The sequence below is a fragment of the Lathyrus oleraceus genome, chromosome 2 (assembly GCF_024323335.1).
Source record: "Lathyrus oleraceus cultivar Zhongwan6 chromosome 2, CAAS_Psat_ZW6_1.0, whole genome shotgun sequence".
Taxonomy (NCBI): Eukaryota; Viridiplantae; Streptophyta; class Magnoliopsida; order Fabales; family Fabaceae; genus Lathyrus; species Lathyrus oleraceus.
This window is the reverse complement of record NC_066580.1, coordinates 178,887,119-178,910,969: the sequence shown is the minus strand read 5'-3', so window position 1 is coordinate 178,910,969 and position 23,851 is coordinate 178,887,119. Positions and strand designations below refer to the sequence as shown.

The window sequence follows — 23,851 nt, the reverse complement described above, 5'->3', positions numbered from 1 at the left end:
AACACATCACAATCACATCAATGCATACACTCAATTATCACATAACTCTAATGTGACTCAATGCAAGAGATGTGACTCTATGCATGTGGTACCGCAATGTGAACCCAACGTTTCACCGTTTTCCGATTCAATACCAAGAATCCAAGCCACACTTCCGATCCGGACAAGATCAAAGCCACTACGTCTATTTCCAATTAAGGATCAACGTCTGCTACGCCTATTTCCATTCAAGGATCAATGTCTATTACCATGTGAACCCACAGTTTCACCGCTTCCACCATGAAGCCAACCATGCCATGAATGAATATACAAAACCAACACATATGCAATTAAGATCATCTCTACCATCTTAACATTCCAGATATCACCATAATTCAACTCTATGAATTATCCATCAATGGTACATATACACATTCATAACAATATATCATTCACAAATATAGGCTAATTATCAAATACGCACACTTAGATTTCATTTCAAAATGAATACAACTTTTAAAGTCTCAATTTTTCATTTTTTCAACAGTGTTAACCGGTTAACGCTTTTAGGTAACCGGTTAACGCGAAACAGATTGCACTTCCTGGCAGATTTTTAAGTAAGTAACCGGTTAACGCTTTTGGTTAACCGATTAACATAAAACAGAATGCAATTTCTGAGCAGATTTTTAACAAGTAACCGGTTAACGCTTTTGGTTAACCGGTTAACGCAAAACAGAATGCAGAATTTTCTGCATTTTTCATCGTTGGAGGCCTTTCGGACCTCCGATTTCGATTCCGTAAAAATCCAAACGCTCAGAAAATTATAACTCATACAATACTCTAAGTATATAAAGTTAATTTTCAGTTTTAACACAATTAAATCACCACAAATCAAGAATACTCATCAAAACCTAACAATTCCACAAACCATGAAATTTAGGGATTTCAACGTAAACATATTTCTACCCATTGACCCAATCATACTAACCCATAATATTAAGGATTCTCCCCCTTACCTCTTCAATTTTCTGGAAACCTTAGCTTCTCTCTTGTTCTTCCCCTCTTCTCCTTACTTTTTCTCTTTTCTTTCTCTGTTGCCATCAAATGATCAAATGAATCCTACTTCTCACTCTCCTACCTCTTACTATTCTAGTATTATATTTGGGCTTAAAGAATGATACCTCTAATTTAATTATTAGGCCCAATAAGACCTAGTATTATAATATATCTATTTAATTCAAATAAATTAAACCAACACAGTATACACACCAAGTTAATTAATATAATCAATTATTATACTACCTAACAACCAATTAATTAATTACCACTCCAAATAAATAAAATATAATATAATAATAATAATATAAGAAATAAATACTAAAATTGGGTTGTTACAACTCTCCCCCACTTAAAAGATTTTCGGCCTCGAAAATTTACCTCAAACGAACAACTCCGGATACGATTCCTTCATCTTATCCTCGAGTTCCCAAGTGATATTGCCATTGGCGGCTCCACCCCATATCACTTTCACCAAAGCAATCTCCTTACCACGAAGCTTCTTCACTTCTCGATCTTCAATTCGCATAAGTGATGTATCGACCGTCAAATTATCCCTCACTTGAACATCATCTAATGGAACAACATGCGATGGATCCGCAATATACCTCCTCAATTGAGACACATGGAACACATCATGAAGATTAGAAAGTGACGATGGTAATGCAATCCGATATGCCACTTCACCTACCCTCTCGGAAATCTGATAAGGACCAATGAAACGCGGCGTCAACTTACGCGACTTCAAAGCTCTACCAACACCCGTTATTGGCGTAACTCGAAGAAACACATGCTCATCTGTCTCAAACTCGAGAGCTTTCCTCCTCTTATCATGATAACTCTTTTGACGACTCTGAGAAGCCTTCATCTTCTCTTGAATCATCTTAATCTTATCCGTAGTCTCTTAAATCAACTCGGGTCCAACCACAGCACTCTCTCCCGATTCGTACCAACACAAAGGAGTCCTACACCTTCTACCATAAGAGCCTCAAAAGGTGTCATTCCAATACTCGAATGGAAACTGTTGTTATACGTAAACTCGATCAAAGGTAAGAAACTATCCCAATTTCCTTCTTGTTCCAAAACACAAGACCTCAAAAGATCTTCAAGTGACTGAATAGTCCTCTCCATTTGACCATCAGTTTGCGGATGATATGCTGAACTCAAACGCAACTTCGTGCCCAAAGCACTTTGCAAACCTTCCCAAAATCTTGAAGTGAACCTCGGATCTCTATCCGAAACAATGCTCGACGGAATACCATGCAAACACACAATCCTTTCGATGTACAACTTAGCCAGTCTCTCCATCGAATAATCCATCCTCATCGGAATAAAATAAGCACATTTCGTCAACCTGTCCACAACGACCCAAATCGCCTCACAATTACTCAATGTTCTCGGCAAGCCCGAAACAAAATCCATAGAGATGCTATCCCACTTCCACTCGGGAATAGATAACGGTTGCATCAAACCAGAAGGCTTTTGATGTTCAATCTTTGACTTTTGACAAGTCAAACATGAATACACAAATTCCGCTACATCCTTCTTCATACCTTGCCACCAAAATATATTTCTCAAGTCTTGATACATTTTAGTAGCACCAGGATGAATACTCAAACCACTTATATGCCCTTCCTCAAGAATCCTCTTTCTCAAATCTGCAACATCCAGAACACAAACTCGATCACGACACCTCATGATACCATTCTCATCAACCCGAAAGTCACCACCTTTGCCTTGATTAATCAATGTCATAACATCGACTAATTTCAAATCTGACTTCGGACCTTCTCTAATCTCGTCAATAATGCCACACGTAAGCTTCAACATACCAAGCTTAACACATGAAGGCGTCGCTTCACAAACCAAACTCAAATCTCTAAATTGCTCCAACAATTCAAACTCTCGAATCATCAACATAGACATGTGCAATGACTTCCTACTCAATGCATCGGCTACAACATTCGCCTTTCCCGGATGATAATTCAAACAAAAATCATAATCTTTTAAGAATTCCAACCATCTCCTTTGCCTCATATTCAATTCCTTCTGATCGAACAAGTACTTCAAACTCTTGTGATCACTAAACAGATCAAATCGCGATCCAAACAAATAATGTCTCCAAAGCTTCAACACAAACATAACGGCGGCCAACTCTAAATCATGCATCGGATAATTCCTCTCATGAACTTTAAGTTGCCTTGAAGCATAAGCTACCACTTTCCCTTTTTGCATCAAAACACCTCCCAAACCCAACAAAGAAGCATCACAATACACAATGAAAGGTTCTAACGGATCCGGTAAAATTAAAATAGGAGCCGTAGTCAATCTTCTCTTAAGCTCTTGAAAATTCGCTTCACACTGCGAAGTCCAAATGAAAGCTTGACCTTTCCTCGTCAACGGTAACGGCAACTTAGAAAATCCTTCAATGAACTTCCTATAATAACCAGCCAAACCAAGGAAACTTCGAATCTCAGCAACAAACTTAGGAGCTTCCCATTGAAATACAACTTCAATCTTCGTAGGGTCCACAGAAATACCACCACTCGAAATCACATGCCCAAGAAAACTTACTTCACTCAACCAAAACTCACATTTAGAGAGTTTAGCAAACAACTTCTTCTTTTTCAACACCGATAACACAACCTTCAAATGCTCGGCATGATCCTATTCACTCTTAGAATAAATCAATATATCATCGATGAACACAACAACAAACTAATCCAGATAATCATGAAAAATTCTATTCATATACTCCATAAATACACCAGGTGCATTAGTCACACCAAAAGGCATCACGGAGTACTCGTAGTGACCGTACCTTGTCCGAAAAGCAGTCTTTTGAATATCCTCAGCCTTTACACGAATCTGATGATACCCAGACCTCAAATCAATTTTGCTAAACACACAAGCTCCAACCAGCTGATCCATCAGATCGTCAATCCTCGGAAGTGGATACTTGCTCTTAATCGTCACTTTATTCAGTTGTCTATAATCAACACATAATCTCATAAAACCTTCTTTCTTCTTGACCAACAGAACAGGTGCACCCCACGGTGACACACTAGGACGAATAAACCTCTTCTCAAGCAAGTCTTCAAGTTGACTCTTCAACTCTTTCAACTCAGAAGCAGACATTCTATAGGGAGCCATCGATACAGGACTAGTTCCAGGAACTAAATCAATCGAAAACTCAACCTCACGTTCCGGCGGTAAATCACTTATATCTTTCGGAAATACCTCCGCAAACTCACAAACTATTGGCAATTCTTCAATCGTCCTCTTCTCACGAATATCCAAGGTTGCCAACAACATAAACAACTCGGCACCATCTTGCACCGATTCATCAACTTACTTAGCAGACACAAACCAATCTTCCTTAGCACCAACCTCAGGAAAAATAACCATCTTCTCGAAACAGTTGATATACACCCGATTAAATTCTAACCAATTCATACCCAAAATCACATCAAGTTGCTCTAAAGGAAGATAAACTAAATCAATTCCAAAATCCCTACCAAAGATACTCAACGGACAATTCAGACACACATAGGAAGTAGAAACAGAACCCATAGCATGTGTATCAATAACCATACTTCTACGCATATCAGATAATATAAGATTCAGTCTCTTAGCACAATCCAAAGAAATGAAAGAATGTGTTGCACCGGTATCAATTAATGGCAGTCAAAGGTGTACCATTAATAAAGCACGTACCTTGGATTAGCCTATCATTGGTAGTGGCCTCCGCACCAGACAATGTAAACACCTTTCCCTTCGCTTGCTCCTTCTTTGGCTTATCACATTTGGTACTAATGTGACCTTTCTCACCACAATTGTAACAAGTCACACTCGAACCAACTCCACACTTGTTTGCTCTGTGACAACTCTTGCCACACTTGAAACACGTCACAGAATCCTTACTACAATCAATAGCACGATGACCTTCAACGCCACATTTGAAACACTTAAGTGGAGTAGAAGATCCTCCCCCACTTGGCTTCTTGCCAAAACCAAATTGTCTCCTCTTGTCATCATACAGTTTCCCACGATCCTGGTTTTTCCCCTTCAAACTCTTGTAGAAAGAAGCACTTTCCCTACTATCCTCATCATAAATCCGACTCTTGTTAACCAACTCCGCAAAACGAGTAATCTGTTGGTAACCAATGGCCTTCTTGATATCATGTCTCAAGCCATTCACGAACTTCAAGCATTTAGATCTCTCAGCATTAGCAGTATTGTAATGAGGATAATACTTGATAAGCTCCTGAAATCTAGCAGCATATTCAGCAATAATACCATTTCCTTGCTTCAATTCAAGGAACTCCACCTCTTTCTTCCCACGACAATCTTCTGGGAAATAGTTCTCCAAGAAGACATCACGGAAAAGAGCCCAAGTAACCTCAATGTTGTCTTCTTCAAACCTCTGAAGAGTGTTATTCCACCAATCTTCAGCTTCCTTCTCAAGCATATGAGTACCAAACTGCACTTTCTGAGCATCAGTACAGTTCATGACTCTGAAGATCTTCTCAATTGCCTTCAGCCAAGCTTGAGCTTTATCAGGTTCATGCTCACCCTCAAAGACAGGAGGATTGTTCCTCTGGAATCTCCCTAAAGCACGGAACTCATCATCATCTCCATTTCGGTTACCAGCATTCGCTTGAGGGATTTGACCGATGGAGTCAGCCAACATCCTCAACGCCTCAGCAATGGCATCATCATTCCTGCCTGCAACCATCGTCCTGAACAGTCCGAACAACCAGACAAACAGTATCGATCGTGTTAGATACACAATTCAAACACAACAGGATTGAAAACATTAACGACTATTGACCAACTGGTCGACCATGCTCTGATACCACTAATGTAACACCCTTTTTTCTACCCCAAAATACTTAACATTTAATCAGAGTGAATAAGCACGCATATAAACAAAAGGGCGTCACATCGACGTTTTCAAAAACCAACAGCTTTCAAAAACCAAACATCATTCATCATCAATATACAATACACCTGGTCATTTAAAATAACACATTTCAAATATCATGAATATACAAGTATATGCGTTCGCAGCGGAAAATAATGAATATTCATGCATTTCATAAAATGATTCATGTCCCATACCATGATCATCTCTCAATAATCTCCTCAAGATAAACTAAAAACCATATCCAGAATATTTGGCACTATGGCCTCTCAAACAGCAAATTTCAAATAAACATGTTCACAAGTAATAACATAATACAAATCCAAATCAGATATGAGTTCAATACTACCAATCTACTCTGTGTTACATGACCAGAGCATTGACTCACTAACTAGTCTCTAAAACCAAAACACAGAAACTCTCCGGCTAAATCTCGAGTGAGCTACCGTCCACTTACTTCAGCAATACTACTCTAGAGTATCTACACGATGCCCATGTAAAGGCAACATTCAAACAGAAGGGTGAGAATTCAAATCATTATGAAGAAGTATAATAAGGCACAATGATTAAATCAACAATTAACGGAATTCATCACACCTTGTATAACCATGTCAATAATATTAACCAACATTTATTTCACATGTTTCAAACATCCATCAAAACTCAAGGAGTACAATATTAAAATCCAATGCTATATTTCCAATATACACATAACTACAATTATCACATAATCACATATTTTGCCAAGTTATGTATCCAAACATCACCAAATTCAATTATCATATCTCATACACACATCACAATCACATCAATGCATACACTCAATTATCACATAACTCTAATGTGACTCAATGCAAGACATGTGACTCTATGCATGTGGTGCCGCAATGTGAACCCAACGTTTCACCGCTTTCCAATTCAATATCTAGAATCCAAGCCACGCTTCCGATCCGGACAAGATCAAAGCCACTACGTCTATTTCCAATTAAGGATCAACGTCTGCTACGCCTATTTCCATTCAAGGATCAACGTCTATTACCATGTGAACCCACAGTTTCACCACTTCCACCATGAAGCCGACCATGCCATGAATGAATGTATAAATACCAACACATATGCAATTAAGATCATCTTTACCATCTGAACATTCCACATATCACCATAATTCAACTCTATGAATTATCCACCAATGGTACATATACACATTCATAACAATATATCATTCACAAATATAGACTAATTATCAAATACGCACACTTAGATTTCATTTCAAAATGAATACAACTTTAAAGTCTCAATTTTTCATTTTTTCAACAGTGTTAACCGGTTAACGCTTTTAGATAACCGGTTAACGCGAAACAGAATGCACTTCCTGGCAGATTTTTAAGTAAGTAACCGGTTAACGCTTTTGGTTAACCGATTAACACAAAACAGAATGCAATTTCTGAGCAGATTTTTAACAAGTAACCGATTAACGCTTTTGGTTAACCGGTTAACGCAAAACAGAATGCAGAATTTTCTGCGTTTTTCATCGTTGGAGGCCTTTCGGACCTCCGATTTTGATTCCGTAAAAAGCCAAACGCTCAGAAAATTATAACTCATACAATACTCTAAGTATATAAAGTTAATTTTCAGTTTTAACACAATTAAATTACCACAAATCAAGAATACTCATCAAAACCTAACAATTCCACAAACCATGAAATTTAGGGATTTCAACGTAAACATATTTCTACCCATTGACACAATCATACTAATCCATAATAATAAGGATTCTCCCCCTTACCTCTTCAATTTTCTGGAAACCTTAGATTCTCTCTTGTTCTTCCCCTCTTCTCCTTACTTTTCCTGTTTTCTTTCTCTGTTGCCGTCAAATGATCAAATGAATCTTACTTCTCACACTCCTACCTCTTACTATTCTAGTATTATATTTGGGCTTAAAGAATGATACCTCTAATTTAATCATTAGGCCCAATAAGACCTAGTATTATAATATCTCTATTTAATTCAAATAAATTAAACCAACACAATATACACACCAAGTTAATTAATATAATCAATTATTATACTACCTAACAACCAATTAATTAATTACCACTCCAAATAAATAAAATAAAATATAATAATAATAATATAATAAATAAATACTAAAATTGGATTGTTACACCCCCTGCCATTAAGGAGGCGTTTCATAATCGTCCATTATTACTATTCACATGACTTCCTAGCATTTCTCATAGGGTCAGAGTCGACTTGTTCTTCTGTCAGAATTTACTACAAGGCCAACCTGCTTGTATTATCGATATGTGAACCTTAACCGGATCCCAATTTCTACAAGATTTATGCTTATCCGACTTACCGGTCTCCTAGTACCCGGTTTACAGAAACTAGATTTTTTTAGGAATTTCGGGACGTACATTTGTGTTGTTGTTGTTTAGTTGTTATACTACCCAAATTATGAAAATATATATGTTATAGTTTTGTTATTGTTATTGTTATTGGGTTTGAGTTTGATATTGATATTGATATTTTGTTTTTGTGATTCTTTGTGTAGGTCTCATCTTGTTCCTTCGAGTTGAGTTTATTTTATCTAATGTCGATTGTTTGTTTAACTAACCCCTCTTTGAACATATAACCTATTAAATTGATTTTGGAAATAATCATATGAAAAATCATGTTTTATTTGAAACTTATCTTATACTGATTAATGATTTTCTAGCATTCTGCAACTAGTTTTCATTCAACTTTCTTCCATATTTGGTCATTTTTCAAAGCATCAAATTTTATGCTTTCAAGAATGAGTTAGTAGAAAATGAAGTTTTGAATAAATAACATGAAATATTGAAGAGATTTTAACCATTAAAGAGCATGAGATGAATGATGAGTTACAACATTCTCGAAAATCATAGATTAGTCTAAGTTGTTCTTTAGATATAACGCAATTGTTCATATAATTATTTCCCTAACCAATTTTGAGAAGTTATATGTTCAGTTAGATTTTAGTGAAATAATCCATCTATATTAGATTTAATAAACTCAACCGTGTTTTAACCTTCGGTGGAATGTCAAAACTGAGGTGGAAGGTGTTTTATCCATTTAAAAATTCCAAAAAGGATCTCCGAGGAATCGAACCCATGATCTTTAGACATTACCCGTCGGTTTAGTAAAAATCGAGAGCTAAAGTGGTGCACTTTTTATGACGCCCTTCGTTACGTCACTTGTGTAATCGAGATTAAATCACCTTGGCGCCTGGGGTTAAATGTGTTTTTTATAGTAGCGTAGAAGGGTGTCTGACTATGGGAGATTGATGAAACAAGAGGAGTAAAAGAAGGTGAAAGCATTAAGGAAAGCATTGAATCGCTTCTAGTAATATTCTCATGGAAAGAGGAACAAAGATCTTTTTCTAGAAATCAAGTGTAAATTTGAAAGTTAAAGGTGGAAAACACTTCCAAATGCTCAACTCACTCTATTTATAAGCAACAAGAGATCAAGATCAACTATGGAAAGAAATCACGAGATCAACGACTAGATTTTCACTCATGGATACACGTCAACTCGAGTGCACTCATGTACTATGTAAACTGCACCATACTCTAAATGGTCGCGAAAATACACATGTCAGAGAAGGGTGACAAAGCGTTTCAGTAATGGAACCACATTAAATATGCATGTTTCCCATGATTTTTTCAAAAAATTGATCCCCAAGCATTTTAGTTTCATTTCACATCATACCACAACATGGAGGTCGGTCAATGATACTTAAGGCTTCCTCGGCTCCTTTAGTGCCATGAAAAGCCTTGGGGACAACTATTCTAGACCTGCCAAAGACCTAATTGACTAATGCTCAATCCATCTAAAATCCACTTTAATCGATCCAAGGTATAAAATCATTTCGCATTCTAAGAGCAAGGTACAATATCTAATCTTCACTTTCATTATACTCATTTTAAATCTTAAATTGACTTGAGGGTTATAATGTTAACCATGCAGATCCACCACGAGCCACATTTAAGGAGATCAAAACCATCGTTCAAGATTATCAACTTTTCAACTATGTCTACTTATGATTCTTAAACGGAGTTACAGTTTCCATTTAAGATTTCCAAACGTATTGGTGAAAAACATGCATGCATATCAACCTTATTAAGATCCATCCGCAAAAGGCGAACATGTCCAATAAACAAGGCTCATTTTACCACACTACCTGAATAGAACACAATCCAAACAATATGAATAACATATAAAAAGAGGGATACCTATTCCTTACAAAATTGACGCAATCACGCATTAAATATAATGCGTGAACGTGGATTTGATTTTAGAAAAGAGTCTAATCAAAATTAGAAAGACTATAAAGTCCATGAAAAAATATCTTTTTAAAATAAAAATCTAGAACCGCGAGCCGCCAAATTTGCAAGCGGATCCAGCAAATATTTGCGGAGGAATAAAAGTGACGCTCTTCAATTCTAATGGACCCAAAAACAAGGGGCATGCCTTCAACAAACGGAGTCAGCTTTTGTGGTTATATCCCATTGCTGTGATGTGCTGTTATTGTCCCAATTCTATCTATTCAATATTGATCCATACTTGGCAGCTAGCGGTACAAACACGTGAATTTGGTTATAAGTATTCAAGGTACTCAAAACTATCGACTAACTGGAATCATATAATATCAACGCGTATACTAGCTGGCAACTCCCACATTATTTGACTTCAATACTTTTATTTTCCACTTTCCTTTCCAATACACTCCAACTTTATATATACTTACAACCTCATCTCACTTTTCAATCATCTCACAACACCTCCCTTCTACTTCTGATTAATTGCTATCTTCTTTCTCTTATCACAAAGCCCAAATGGCATCTCTTAAAATAACTCTTATCTTCACCATTTTTCTCACTATTTCTTTACTTCATTTGATTTCAGCAAGAAAGCTCACTGAAACAGACCAACAGTTTAAATTTCAATACCACAAAGGCCCTCTCCTAACTGGCAAAATCTCCATAAACCTCATTTGGTATGGAAATTTCAAACCATCCCAAAGAGCCATCCTCACTGATTTCATAACTTCACTCTCTTCTCCAAAACAAACAACAACATCACAACCCTCCGTTGCCACGTGGTGGAAATCAACAGAAAAATACTACCATCTCACCAACAACAAGAAATCAACTAATCTAGCTCTCTCCCTTGGTGCTCAAATTCTCGAAGACAATTACTCTTTAGGAAAAGCTCTCACAACTAACCAAATCATTAAACTCGCATCTAAAGGACAACAACAAAACGCCATCAACATTGTTCTAACAGCTTCTGACGTGGCTGTTGATGGTTTCTGTTCAAGTAGGTGTGGAACACACGGTTCTTCTTATGGTGCGCGCGTGAACGGGAAACAACACAAATTCGCGTACATTTGGGTTGGAAACTCTGAAACTCAATGTGCTGGTCAGTGTGCTTGGCCATTTCACCAACCAATTTACGGTCCACAAAGTTCACCATTGGTTGCACCAAACAATGATGTGGGTCTCGATGGAATGATTATAAACGTGGCTAGTCTTTTAGCTGGAACTGTAACAAACCCTTTTGGAAATGGATATTATCAAGGACCAAAAGAAGCTCCTTTGGAAGCATCTTCAGCTTGTACTGGTGTTTATGCTAAAGGGGCTTATCCTGGTTATGCTGGAGATCTTTTGGTGGACAAAACAAGTGGTGCTAGTTACAATGCAAATGGTGTCAATGGAAGAAAGTATCTGTTGCCTGCGATTGTTGATCCTAAAACATCAGGTTGTTCTACATTAGTATAGAAAAGTAACTAGTGTTTTTTAAGTTAGTTGTTAGGCAATGAGATATTCTTTAATTTGTTCATTCAATTCATTTGTTATAACCTATTATATGAATATGAAATCGAGTCTTTATGCCAATTTTCTCATTATCTTTTCCCACTTTTATTTATAAGTTTATAACATCACTATATTATCAGCAACAGTTCATACTTTTTTTCTTTTCATTAACTTACCTTGGTGAATTGAATTATGAGGATTTTGAATATATATCGTGACTTTGTTTTATTCAATTTTAAATCATGTTTTTCTTGTAACATTAAAAATGTCACATGTCATCAACATTTACAGAAAACATAAGAAATCATTTTTGAAACAATTGTACGATAGAAAAGCTAAAGATACATATATGATGATATAGTTTAATGATATAGTTTAATAATAATAATAATAATAATAATAATAATAATAATAATAATAATAATAATAATAATAAATATAATGAATTTTAGCAAGAAGGAACTTTTTGTTTAAACAAACAACAAAATACAAAACTACATGGAAAAAACAACTAACCTACAAGTTGGAGAAAAGATCAACAAAGAATATGCTACGTGGAGAAAATGTCAAGTGTTAGCATTTATTGACAAGTTTCGACGGGAGAAAACATGTTGACTAGAGCGTTTCGACTAGCACATCGAACAAATCTTGAATATGGTTTGGAAGAATCTCAAGAATAGTTCTTGAACATGATTTGGAAGAATCCCAATAGCAAATTTAACTGATTTTTCGACACCATGTCGAGGTCGGAGCTTTCGACATATATCAATGACTTAGAAGATTTTTGAATCCAAAGACCTGCAAATTTATCTCAGCACTAGTTCTTCACAAAAACTACCTTCGACAAGCAGGCAGTTACATGCTTAGAGTAGTTATCAACGTGAGATAATGATTTTCAGCAATTTGTAAGTTCTGACAATGTGGCAGTGCTTTAGAAGACTAAGTTGCATGCTCTTGATACATGTCCACTACTTAAGAATAAACTGTTGGAGGCGATTATTTTTAGTTTAGTATAAATATCAGGCTCATACATTGTAATCAAGGTCGCAAAATTCATACACTTCTCTATAGAACTGGAGTACTCGAGTCAAAGAGAGAAACATTTTGTGAGTAATATGTATGATCGTGCATCCATTTCATTCATTGTCTTTATGTTTCCTTAATTGAAACACTTTTATTTACTTGTTATTTACCACATTTTGTTTAATGTTATTTACTCAACTTTTTATTTATTACATTGATTCAAGATTTTTCGTTATTAAAGTTTATGTTCATTTTTTCTGCATACAGACATTCACGGTCACTTCACACACGCACTTTCTTGTACATGTGTTTTACATAGATTGCTTCTGTTTTTTTTTAGTAAAACTCGTGATTGTTTATTAATAACACATGCAAACCAATTGGCACGCCAAGTGGAATGTTTTTGTGCAATTTTTTTTTTTAATTTTTTACAAGAAAGTGTTGCATTACTTTGTTATTATGTTTTTACATGAAATTTTTTCATTGTCTGAAAGTTTATGCATCTGAGAAGTGGTAGGACTCTGGCTGAAATGGTTCCTCCAAAAAGTATTTTCCGTCCCCGAAATGATCCTTCAGACACTGAACCACCTATCACATTGACGATTAGTATTATAGGTACATAAAACCCTGTCGAAGTCACATGCCCAATCCTGACCCTGATAACGACCCTGACGTCAATACCATGAGTGGTATCCTCCATACCACCAGTAGAGAATATCCCAACTACCCTTAGGGCTACTTTGGTTGTGGTGGGCGACCCTACGCCCCTTTATATTCCAAGTTTTACGCTACCTCTAGTCATTATGGATTTCCTATATGGCATGCCAACTACCATGATGGCAGGTTTGCAAAGTAACACTTCGACGTTTGCAGATAATGTTGTGACGATAACGTTACTCTTAAATCCACATTTAGCGTCATGATCTTCCATAAGAAACCATGGTTGAAGGACACAACCACAAGGAGGATTTGAATATATTCCTCCAGGAATTCCAACCTTAACTATGGATTCTCTTGTATCCATGAGGCAACAAATGGATGAAAGTAACCATGATATGGTGAACATGTTAACACAAAAGATAGGTATTTTATTTCATCCAATAATTCAGAATACAACTCAAAGTTACCAACAGATTTCACACCAGATGGGTAGAATTGTTGACTTTTTTGTTGCGTCTTAAGCGCCAGTTGTACCATTACCCAATAATCAAGTGTCTGTCAAACAACCTCCATCGAGGGTAGTCAAAGACAACCAAGGCTAAAATGGCCAAGAGGTAGTTATGTTGCAATGAGACTATGATGTCGACCAAGTTCTTAGGAACGTCCAACAAAATAACTTTAGGGGGAAAACAACATAACTAACGTGGTCGAACATATTTTGGCCCAAAATGGCCTTAGCGTTGGCCTTCATATGCCCAATTATGTATCCCCACTGTCGAAATATGTGTGGCAGACTGAACTTCCCTAGGGATGGAAGGTCCCCAAATTCACCAAATTTGCTGGTGACACCAATGAGTCAAGAATCGAACATGTTGTTAGGTATTAGACTGAGGCCGGTGATATAGCCAATAAAGAAAACCCGAAATTGAAATATTTCCCAAATTCCTTGACAATAATGCTTTTACGTGGTTCACCATGTTATTCCATACTTAATTTGAACCAACTAGGAAGGGTCTTCCATGAGCAGTTTTACATGGGTCAATCTAAAACTAGCCTCAAGAAATTAGCTACTGTGAGGCGAAATGTGGCTGAAACGATAAATGAATATCGAAATAGGTTTAGGATAATGAAATCAAGGTGTTTTACTCAAGTTCCTAAGCATGAGTTAGTTAAGGTGAAAAATATCTAACATTTCTCCATCAAAAACTAGACCAGTTTCATCAACAAGTGCACAGATGTTGGACACAATATATGAGACATCTTTCCCAACATTCATCTTGAAACTGAAATTTAGAAACCCGTGAGAAATATCATCATTCTTACCCTCAATCTCCTTCATCGACCTAGGATAACATGCTCCAGCAATCAACATTGTCTTCAACAATTGAGCATCGCTTTGAAGCTCCATAATTTCATTATACTTCAGTACTTCAACATAATGTTTTTCTTCATCCTCACTTGTAGTTTACTCTTCTTCCATGGTCATAATCTTGTTAATAAAGGTAACCTTACTTCTGCCTAAATAATCATCAATAGTTGGAGGTGAAAGTTTCACAGACTTTCCTTTATCATACACTTTTATATATTATTTGCAGCCTTCAACATTACACTCAGCAGTAATGTTTACAATGAATTCCTTGACCATCTTTTCATAGCAAGGACAAACAAATTTTATCAATTCCATGATATCTTTACAATCAAGAGCTTCTTTATTTAACTCTCTTTCACAAGCAATTCTTCTTTAGAAAACATACTTCCAATTCTAAACACTGGTTTAAGAATGGAATGCCACATTATTCATGGGGGCAGCAAGAACATTCATAGTAATTCTCTTTCCACAAACTGTTATTCTTGCCAGCCTCCCTTGTATTAAATGCTATAAGATTTCATACATCCAAATACCAAGAGCACCCCTTAGCTTTTTAATATGAGCATTACCTAAGGCTTTGGTAAAAATATCTCTAAGTAACTTAACTTATAGACCAAGAAAGTAGGTAAAACTTCCTACAATACTCATCTCAATTTTAGACTGCATTTGTTGAACATAATATTCTAACATCTTGTCTTGCATTTCACCAAACACGCGATCATGTTTTTGAATAATCAAAATTCCAAAATTATAAGAAGGAACCCCAATAGGAAGAATTATGCCATAATGATTAATCTTATTTATTTTCTTCTTCTGAACCACTATAGGTTTTTCATTGTTGGGTGGACCTTCTTCGTGACCATAAGCATTCCCTTCAATGACAACTCCTTGCATGAGTCTCATGAAACCCATAAGTGGTAATTCTTAGACACGAGTAAGATGTTGAGACATCTTATATAACAACTTGGTTTACTTTCCAACTTGACACATGTCATGAATTTTACCTTCTTCAATCTCAGTATTCTTCCATAATGCTAAGATATGTTGAATGGTGTCTTGGAAGGGAATATGAAGGTTGTAGGGTTTGACTGATGGCTGACCTCTTGTCAGGGAACTTTGTCCTCTAGTTTCTGTCTAACTTGTTCAAATCACTATATAAGTTTCTCCCAACAAGGGCTATAGCCTCTGAAAAGATTTCTCCAATATCCTTATCATCTTGATCTTCCTTCACTTGAGTATTGGATACAAAAGTTTCACCTTTGCTCTCCTTTTTTATCTTCCATTTACAGAAATTTCAAAGGTTTGAAGGGAACCAATGAATTCATCAACCTTCAAGGTGTTTAAGTTTTGGTCTTCTTTAATAGTTGTTAACTTCATGTCAAACTTCTGAGGTAAATATCTAAGAATATTTCTAACTAGTTTTTCTTCTTACATCTTTCCTCCTAAAGCAAAATATTTGTTGGCTATGTCACGCAGACGAATGTTAAAATTAGATATGGATTCTGAAGGTAGAGAAAAACAAGAAAGGGGGGTTTGAATTGTTTTCCCAGATAATAAAAACTATTGCAAATAAAACACACATGAAAAGTAAGGCTATCAACACAGAACTTTATCCTGGTTCACTTGAAATTCAAAGCTACTCCAGTCCACCCGACCAAGGTGATTTCATCTTCAACAAGGACTTAATCCACTCATCTTGAAAGATTACAACAAAAAGGCGTCTAAGAAGATAAAGATCTCTTATACCTCTCAAGTTTACAGACTTCACAAGCCACTTGAGGAAATATTCAACAACTATTTGAAAATACAATGAAGTGTTTAGTGCTTCTAGGTAAGTAGTAGTTACACAATATAAGAACTGAATTGTTTCACACTTAAAGCAACAACTCGTGTGAACAAAAATAGAACAAGAATAAAAGAGATTATGGATTATGTTTGCAGTATTCTTGCATGTATGCTTCGTTGTATTGTAAGGTGATGATCCTACATTTATATAGTGATTTGATCAAGAGACCGTTAGCTGAAGCATTCATGAATATCTTGGCAATGATGGACTTTTAATGTCATTAATCTCGTTGTCCTTTCCATAGCAATTTTGAAGAGTGTTTAATCTCTTCCAATAATAGATTCATGCCAAAAGTAGAAAACTTCATAGCTAAGTCTTTGTGGTTGTTCTTGAATCAGAACACACGGAGTTCAGATGTTCTTGTTCAGCGTGTATGTCTTCAGATAGTTGCTGAGAGCAGATATACTTCAGACGTTCTTGATGTGTCTTTCTGATAGTGCCTTCTTCAGAGTATAATTCATCAGATCTATTGTGTGGAACTATTCAGATACAGAGTGACTGAGCCTTCTTTCGTCAGACTCTGTGAGCTTTATTTTCTTTAGAGTCAGAACCTCTGCTTTATTTATTCTAAGTTGCTATTCTGGACTTGCGTGATTGTTAGATGTTTTTCTATCTGATCTTTTTCCTGTCAGAGTCCTGCTCACTTAGATAAATTTGTTAGGGTACCAATTTGTTTCATCCTTTGTTATCATCAAAACCTTAGAGATGAATTGTAGACACAAAATCTTGTTCTTACAATCTCCCCCTTTTTGATGATGAGAAAACCCTCAGTCTGATGATGAAACAATGATACTTCAAAAGTATTTTAAAGGAGTTATCTCAGAGTCATATGTGTGACGAATCCCCCTGAGATAGATCATAATAAGTTTTAGATGTTCTTACTAGATCTCCTTGCGTAGTAGCTTGTTTTTACCTTAGATACTTCCTGCATAACTTAGGATTTCATAAGGGTTTTAAATAAAGTGGGCAAAATATAATTCATATATGAAAGAAGAGTACAGATAAGATGATAAAATATGAAGAACAGAGAGAAAACCACTTAGAGAACACATTTAAGATAAGCAAGTAGAGAAAGAAACAAAAGAATCATAAGTGCCTAAGGTTCGGAGGAGGCAACATCCTCTGAAGCAACTAAGTCAGCAGGTTCTGAATGTTGGAGTTGACAGAGTTCTGTTGATCCAATCCTGCTCTCATAATCTGATGCTCTTTTTGTAGCTCTTATAAAGTCTTTAACACTAGAGGAGCGAAATCAGAGTGAGATTTCTTCCCTTGAGTCATAGCATCATCCCTAGCCTTAACAGCTTCTTCCACAGCTATGTGTGTTGCTTCTTCAGCATCAACCTTTGCTTTGGCTTCAGCTTCAACAGCAGCAGCAGCCTCAGCAGTGGCCTTTTCTGCAGCTTCTCTTGCTCTTTGTTCTTCCTCCAGACGAGCCTTCTCTTCATCTTCTCCGCAAGCTCTCTCTTCTTCCTCTCTGGCCAGACGGTTCTGCAACCTCTCTCCAGTGATGAAGTTGTTTCGGACTTGTTCAAAGAGGCCTTTCAGCTTAAAAGCCTCATATGTCATCCATCTGGTCACTCTATTCCAATGAATCCTCACTACAGAGGGATCATCACTGATTCTAGAGTTTTCAGATAGTTATCTGATTTTCTCCACTGAAGACTCAGCAAATAACGTTACTGCTTCTTCCAGGGTGGGAAATGTGGCTTCTGGTTCAGAGGTGGGAGATGTAGGTGTTGATGGTGTGGAGATGGTTTCAGTGGGAGGTGTCGCATCCTGCGAAAAATCAACCGGCGAGCCTAAAAATAAAAACACACAGAGCCGCCACTAAACGTTATTTATCCCAAGATAGGGAAAGGAAACGCTCAGAGAAACCTGGAAAGGAAATGGTCTCGCGACCAAGAGAATGGGTTCGGGAGTCGGTTACGCGAGGGGAAGGTATTAGCACCCCTCACGTCCGTCGTACTCGACGGGATCCACGTCCTAGGATAAAGAAAAGGTTGCTAAACATCACACACACACACGGGGAATGCAGGTGGGGTTAGGAGAAACGGGCTCGATAAGGTATCGCACCTTATGCCTACATATCTTGTCTGGAACAAGAATCAGAGCCACTGTAGTTCGGCTTACGCACGCCAAACAACACAAAACAACACAAACAAGCAAGAGTGGCAAACATGGAGCCCGACAACCACTGGATGGAATTATGTCGGCATCCGAACCAAAACACACTCAAAAGGGCAAACTTGGAGCCCGACAGCCAATCACTGGGCTTACGTCGGCATCCGAACCCAAACATACAGTCAGATAACAAGTAAACGCACGCAAAAAAGAAAAGGTTGCCCGGAGTGGTCTCGCACGACCACCTGCCTACATACCTCGTCTGGAACGAGGATCAGGGCGATGTAGTTCCCCTGAAAGGGACTAAACTCTCTCCTAACCAGAAACAGAGGGAAAAACACGACACTAGGGAGCTGAGACTCGAGCCTAATGTTGTCATGCATCGTTAACCCTAAGTTCGGTTTTCTATCCTACTTGCATAAGCAAACTAACCTAACCAGGAAAGAAGCTAGCACACAAGCATACAATCATATATCATCAAATGAGAACAGGTATCTCAAACAAGCATGTCAATCAGATATCCACATAACACGCACTATAGCCAAACAAGGGGCTCAATCAATCAGGTTTGACTGCCTAAGCAATCGTCTGTACAGGCTGTGTTTGCTCTTAACCTTGCCATTACGAGGCTAAGGTGAAGCAGATGAAAGGATGAAGTGAGGATCAGACCTCACAGCTCTTATCCCTAACCAGGGAGAGCTGACAAATGAGCATGGGTCCAGAATAGGGGAACCCTTCTATACTCGATGACTCTGACACAACAGATCTTGGGCTTTTGATCTCAATGCTACAACCATGTAATGGGAGCAAGGAGAAGACTCAACTGAATAGTGGGGGACAGGTTGCTTGTCCCTACCTTCCACCAATTGCCTTACTTGAAGGACTTTTCCTGCTTGGCTTAAAAATAAACATACACAAGCATTGCCTCTTAAGGAGGACTTCAGACAATTTGCCCGGCCCGGTAACAGCCGGGTCTCCAGACTACATGAAGTTTTAAGAAGTTACCTCAATGCAAATTGCTTATGCAAAGCAAAGCAAAGCAATAGTTCACAAGGAACTGAGCAACTAAAGTACCTGGAAACAATCAAACTCAGTCAGTACTCAATCAGACAAACTATACAGCAAACAAACAGTTTAAACAATACAACACAAAGCAAGCTCAAGGCTTAAGCCCAAGCTCCAACACCTACAAAACAATGTTATGTTAGTGTACAAACATCCACAACATCAATTAAAATCAACTTGTATCATTCTCCATGTACATGATGCTTTTGATCCTGAAAAATCAAGCAAATATTAGTAACTAGACCACTAGGCCAAGCCTAGGGTCCAAAAGCAAGAAAAATTTTAAAACAGCAAGGCATCCACCATCCAACATCAAATTATCATCAAACAAGAGCAAACATCATTGGTCTCATGTTTATATCATCCATCATGTTCATATTATGCCCAAAACAATTCACATTAAGTCAAATGGAGCATCAAATATACAAACAGAAGTATTGCATTCAAATCCATGCCAAAACACATCCAAAAATTCTCAAATTAATTACACCTAAACAGGGGTCCATCAAGGTCTACCATGTCAAATTTGAGCTCAATTGGGCAAATGGAACCATGTCAATGAAAATCATCAAAAACAGACACAATTTCATGCTTCAATTCACACCATCAATGCATACATCCAATTCAAAAATTCATATCTCATTGAAAACAAAAAAGAAATGGATGAGACCAAAACAGGGAGGTCACACAACGTGTCTAGTTCATGCATATCAAATTTCATGGCCATACAATACAATATGAGGATTTCCCAATCAATCTACCAACCTATGTCGCATGGACTTGCAAATTCAACAACCAGAAATGAAAAATCAAGATTAAATTGAAAATACAGTGAAAAATCCTACAAAAATTCATCAAGCATCCTAACATGTCAACAAGTCATCATGCAAAATTTCATCCAATTCCAACATGCATAGGTCATCCAATTAAATTCAACAAGTTGACATCAAGAGGTGTGACACAAATTGTCACACCTAAGTTCCAGAATTTGCTGCTCTCTAACCAGGTATCAAAAATTCATGAAATTTACATATAAATAATCCTCAATGAGTCAAGAACCACCACAAAAATTTTCAAGAATTTATTTGCAAGCATATGCATTTCACAATTAAAATGGTAAAGTGTGTCGAAATGTCATACATGTGAAAGAACCCTATGCCAAATAATAATTTTACCAAGCACAACTTTGACCAATAGGTCAAACAAATTCTACACAAGTCAACAAAGTCATAGAAAAAATTTCCACATTTTTATGATTTTTTACTATTTTTTATGAATTATTTAATGTGTTAATGATTTGTTAGAAATTATTGAATATATTATAATTAAATTAAGATGAATTAGAATAACAGTAGTGGCATTTTAATGTGTTGGCGCATGGCTATAGGACAATTCTGGAGGGAAACAACATTTTGAATTGCCAAGCCAAAAAAACAGGATCAAACGCGTTTTACATCCAGCACTGCTTCATCTTCCTCGCGTGTTCGCAAGCTTCCATCTCAAAACCGGTTTCAATCATTTCATCACCAAATTGCACAAACTAATACTCATTGGAAAGGTCTGAATGCATAGATCACGAATATATAACTTAATCAACCTAAATCTAACCGTGTAAACCGAATCGATCGTTTAAAGTTTCTCACTCAAAGCTTCGAGTCGCGATTTCTCTCAACTCGCTCAATCATTTTTCAAACCAATTGCTACATGTTAACCTATGACAAATGACCTACACAACGCATATGACAATTGGCAAAATCGTGAGACTCGAATTTTGAGTACCTTGAGATTGCAGTGGAGTTCTTGTTGTTCTTGAGCTTCAATTCCACGAAACAGAAGTAGTATATGCTGGTGGAAGTGAGATGCAAAGCCTAGGTTCACTCGATTTCGCTCCTAATGCTTGAATTCACGATTCACCATGGATGATGCACTTTTAGGACAGTCACGAATCCACACTCCTTGCCTTCCAATCTTCACAAACAGTTGGAGATATTGATGAGAGGAGATGAATGCAAAAAGAAATTCCAAGATTCATCAACAATTGATGAAGATTGATGAATTTGAAGTTTTGGATTGTTCTTGAAGAATTTGAGAATTGGAGAGGTTTTTGATCCAATCTTGGTGAATGTGCAATTCTGTTGTGATTAGCAAGAGATTATGAATATATATGGAAGCTTAATCCAACTCTAATCAAGTAATTATGCAAATTGGCTTTGTTAATGAAAGTGGTTATTTTGCAAATAAGGGCAAAAGTGGAATTTCCATGTACAGCTCATTGCCAGCTGTTTTGACAGCTCATGCAAACTCCAAATGACATATGTAATGTGTAGAAACTTGTTTCATTCCAATTGGTGGAGTATTTCTCAAAATCACATGTGTATGCAAAATGACCAATTTTCATCATTTCACTTTTCAAGCCAAAATCCAATTCTCATGCCTTAGCCATGAAATGAATATTCAAACACACTCTAAATGCCATTCCTGAGGTGTTGGAAAAAGTCCCATTCAAAAATTCCAATTATTTTGACATTTGGACGATTTTGCCCCTGGTCCAATTCAGCTGTCCAGTTGAAAAGTGACTTTTTGCCTTGGCCATTTTTGGGAAAATCCAATGATGCACCCTCAAAGTACATGTCAAATGGAGTTTGTGCATATAAAGAACTTGCAATTTGGACAAAGTATGTGGTAGTTATGGCCTCCTGATTACGGTCTTTTCTGAAATTCACTGAGCCATATCTTGCAAACCACACATTGGATTTTCAAGTTCTTGGACTTTTTGGAAAGGTGAGAACAAGATCTACATCTGTCATGTTGAACAATTTTTCATTTGAAGCTTCCTTGGACTTCTGTTTTTGAGGTCAAAAAACTTTCCATTTTTGGAAACTTCAGTTACAAGTCGCCTGCTATTTTTGGCAGTTTTTGTCCTGACTTGATTTTCTTCATTCTTAGGCTTCGAGATGTCATTTAACACTTGTTCCAACATGAATGAAGTGTGTCTAACTCATTTCCACCTCCAAATCCATCAGATCATGTACAGTTGACCACAGTTGACTTTTCAACTGACAGATGAATCAGGCAATGCACAGATCAATTTGAACCCCAATCTCCAACTGAAATGGCTCAAGGGTGAAACCCTAGCCTCAATAATCACCATATAATCACAAAATGAAACTCATAACCATCAGAAACCTCATCTCCTGATCCAGCCCTGATTGGCCCAATACAGCTGATTAGGGTTGACTAGTGGTCAAAACCCTAATCTCAAGGAACGTTCTTCAATCTCCTGATGACATCCAACCATGATGATGATGATGTATTAATTCAAACAAGATGAAGACCAATATCCTTGGAAATCATGAAACCCTAATTCACAGTCCAATCCTCAGATGGCCCATGATCAGTCATTAAACCCTAGCTTGCACCTTTGAACTTCCTCATCTCCTGATCAAGACTTGGGAAGATGGCTTACACAATGTAACCACATGTTATGCAATATGAAATGCCTAATGCCCTAAAATGATATGCAAAATATGTTAATGCTAGTCCCAAGAGAGGAGGGCAAATTTTGAGGTGTTACAGCTGCCCCTATTCAATCCACTGTGAACCTGTCGATACGAAATAGCCTCGGCTTTCGGATGATCAGGATGAAGAGTGATTGAATACCAAGAACAGACGAACAATTTGCACTCTGATGGGATATAATTAACGCCTGTCAGCATCGGCGAAGAAACAAACTCTGAAACGTCGACCTGGATACCAAAATAAATGGTAACTCAGGGATAACCATGGCCTGAACACCACACATCCACTCGGGATTATTATTCTCTTCTCTTGTTTATGCTTTTCTTGAACCCCGAAAATTTCTCTATTTTTTTCATTTTCTTGAACCCCGAAAATTTTTCTCTGCGCAAACGATCCTCGAATCTCTGCATTTGAACCCCGAAAAATGCCTCAGCGCTCCTTTTTTG

The 23,851-nt window shown here is 37.1% G+C and overlaps 1 protein-coding gene across 1 annotated transcript in view; it reads left to right on the top strand.

Moving 5' to 3' along the window:
- Positions 1–10,621: 10,621 nt before the first annotated feature.
- LOC127118758 (protein PHOSPHATE-INDUCED 1) overlaps positions 10,622–23,851 on the top strand; it is a 37,278-nt gene continuing 24,048 nt past the window's right edge. Inside the window, exon 1 of the mRNA XM_051049018.1 lies at positions 10,622–11,774. Within this exon, the coding sequence (XP_050904975.1) occupies positions 10,822–11,766 (945 nt within the window). The 5' untranslated portion in view covers positions 10,622–10,821 and the 3' untranslated portion in view covers positions 11,767–11,774. The remainder of the gene's footprint in view (positions 11,775–23,851) is intronic.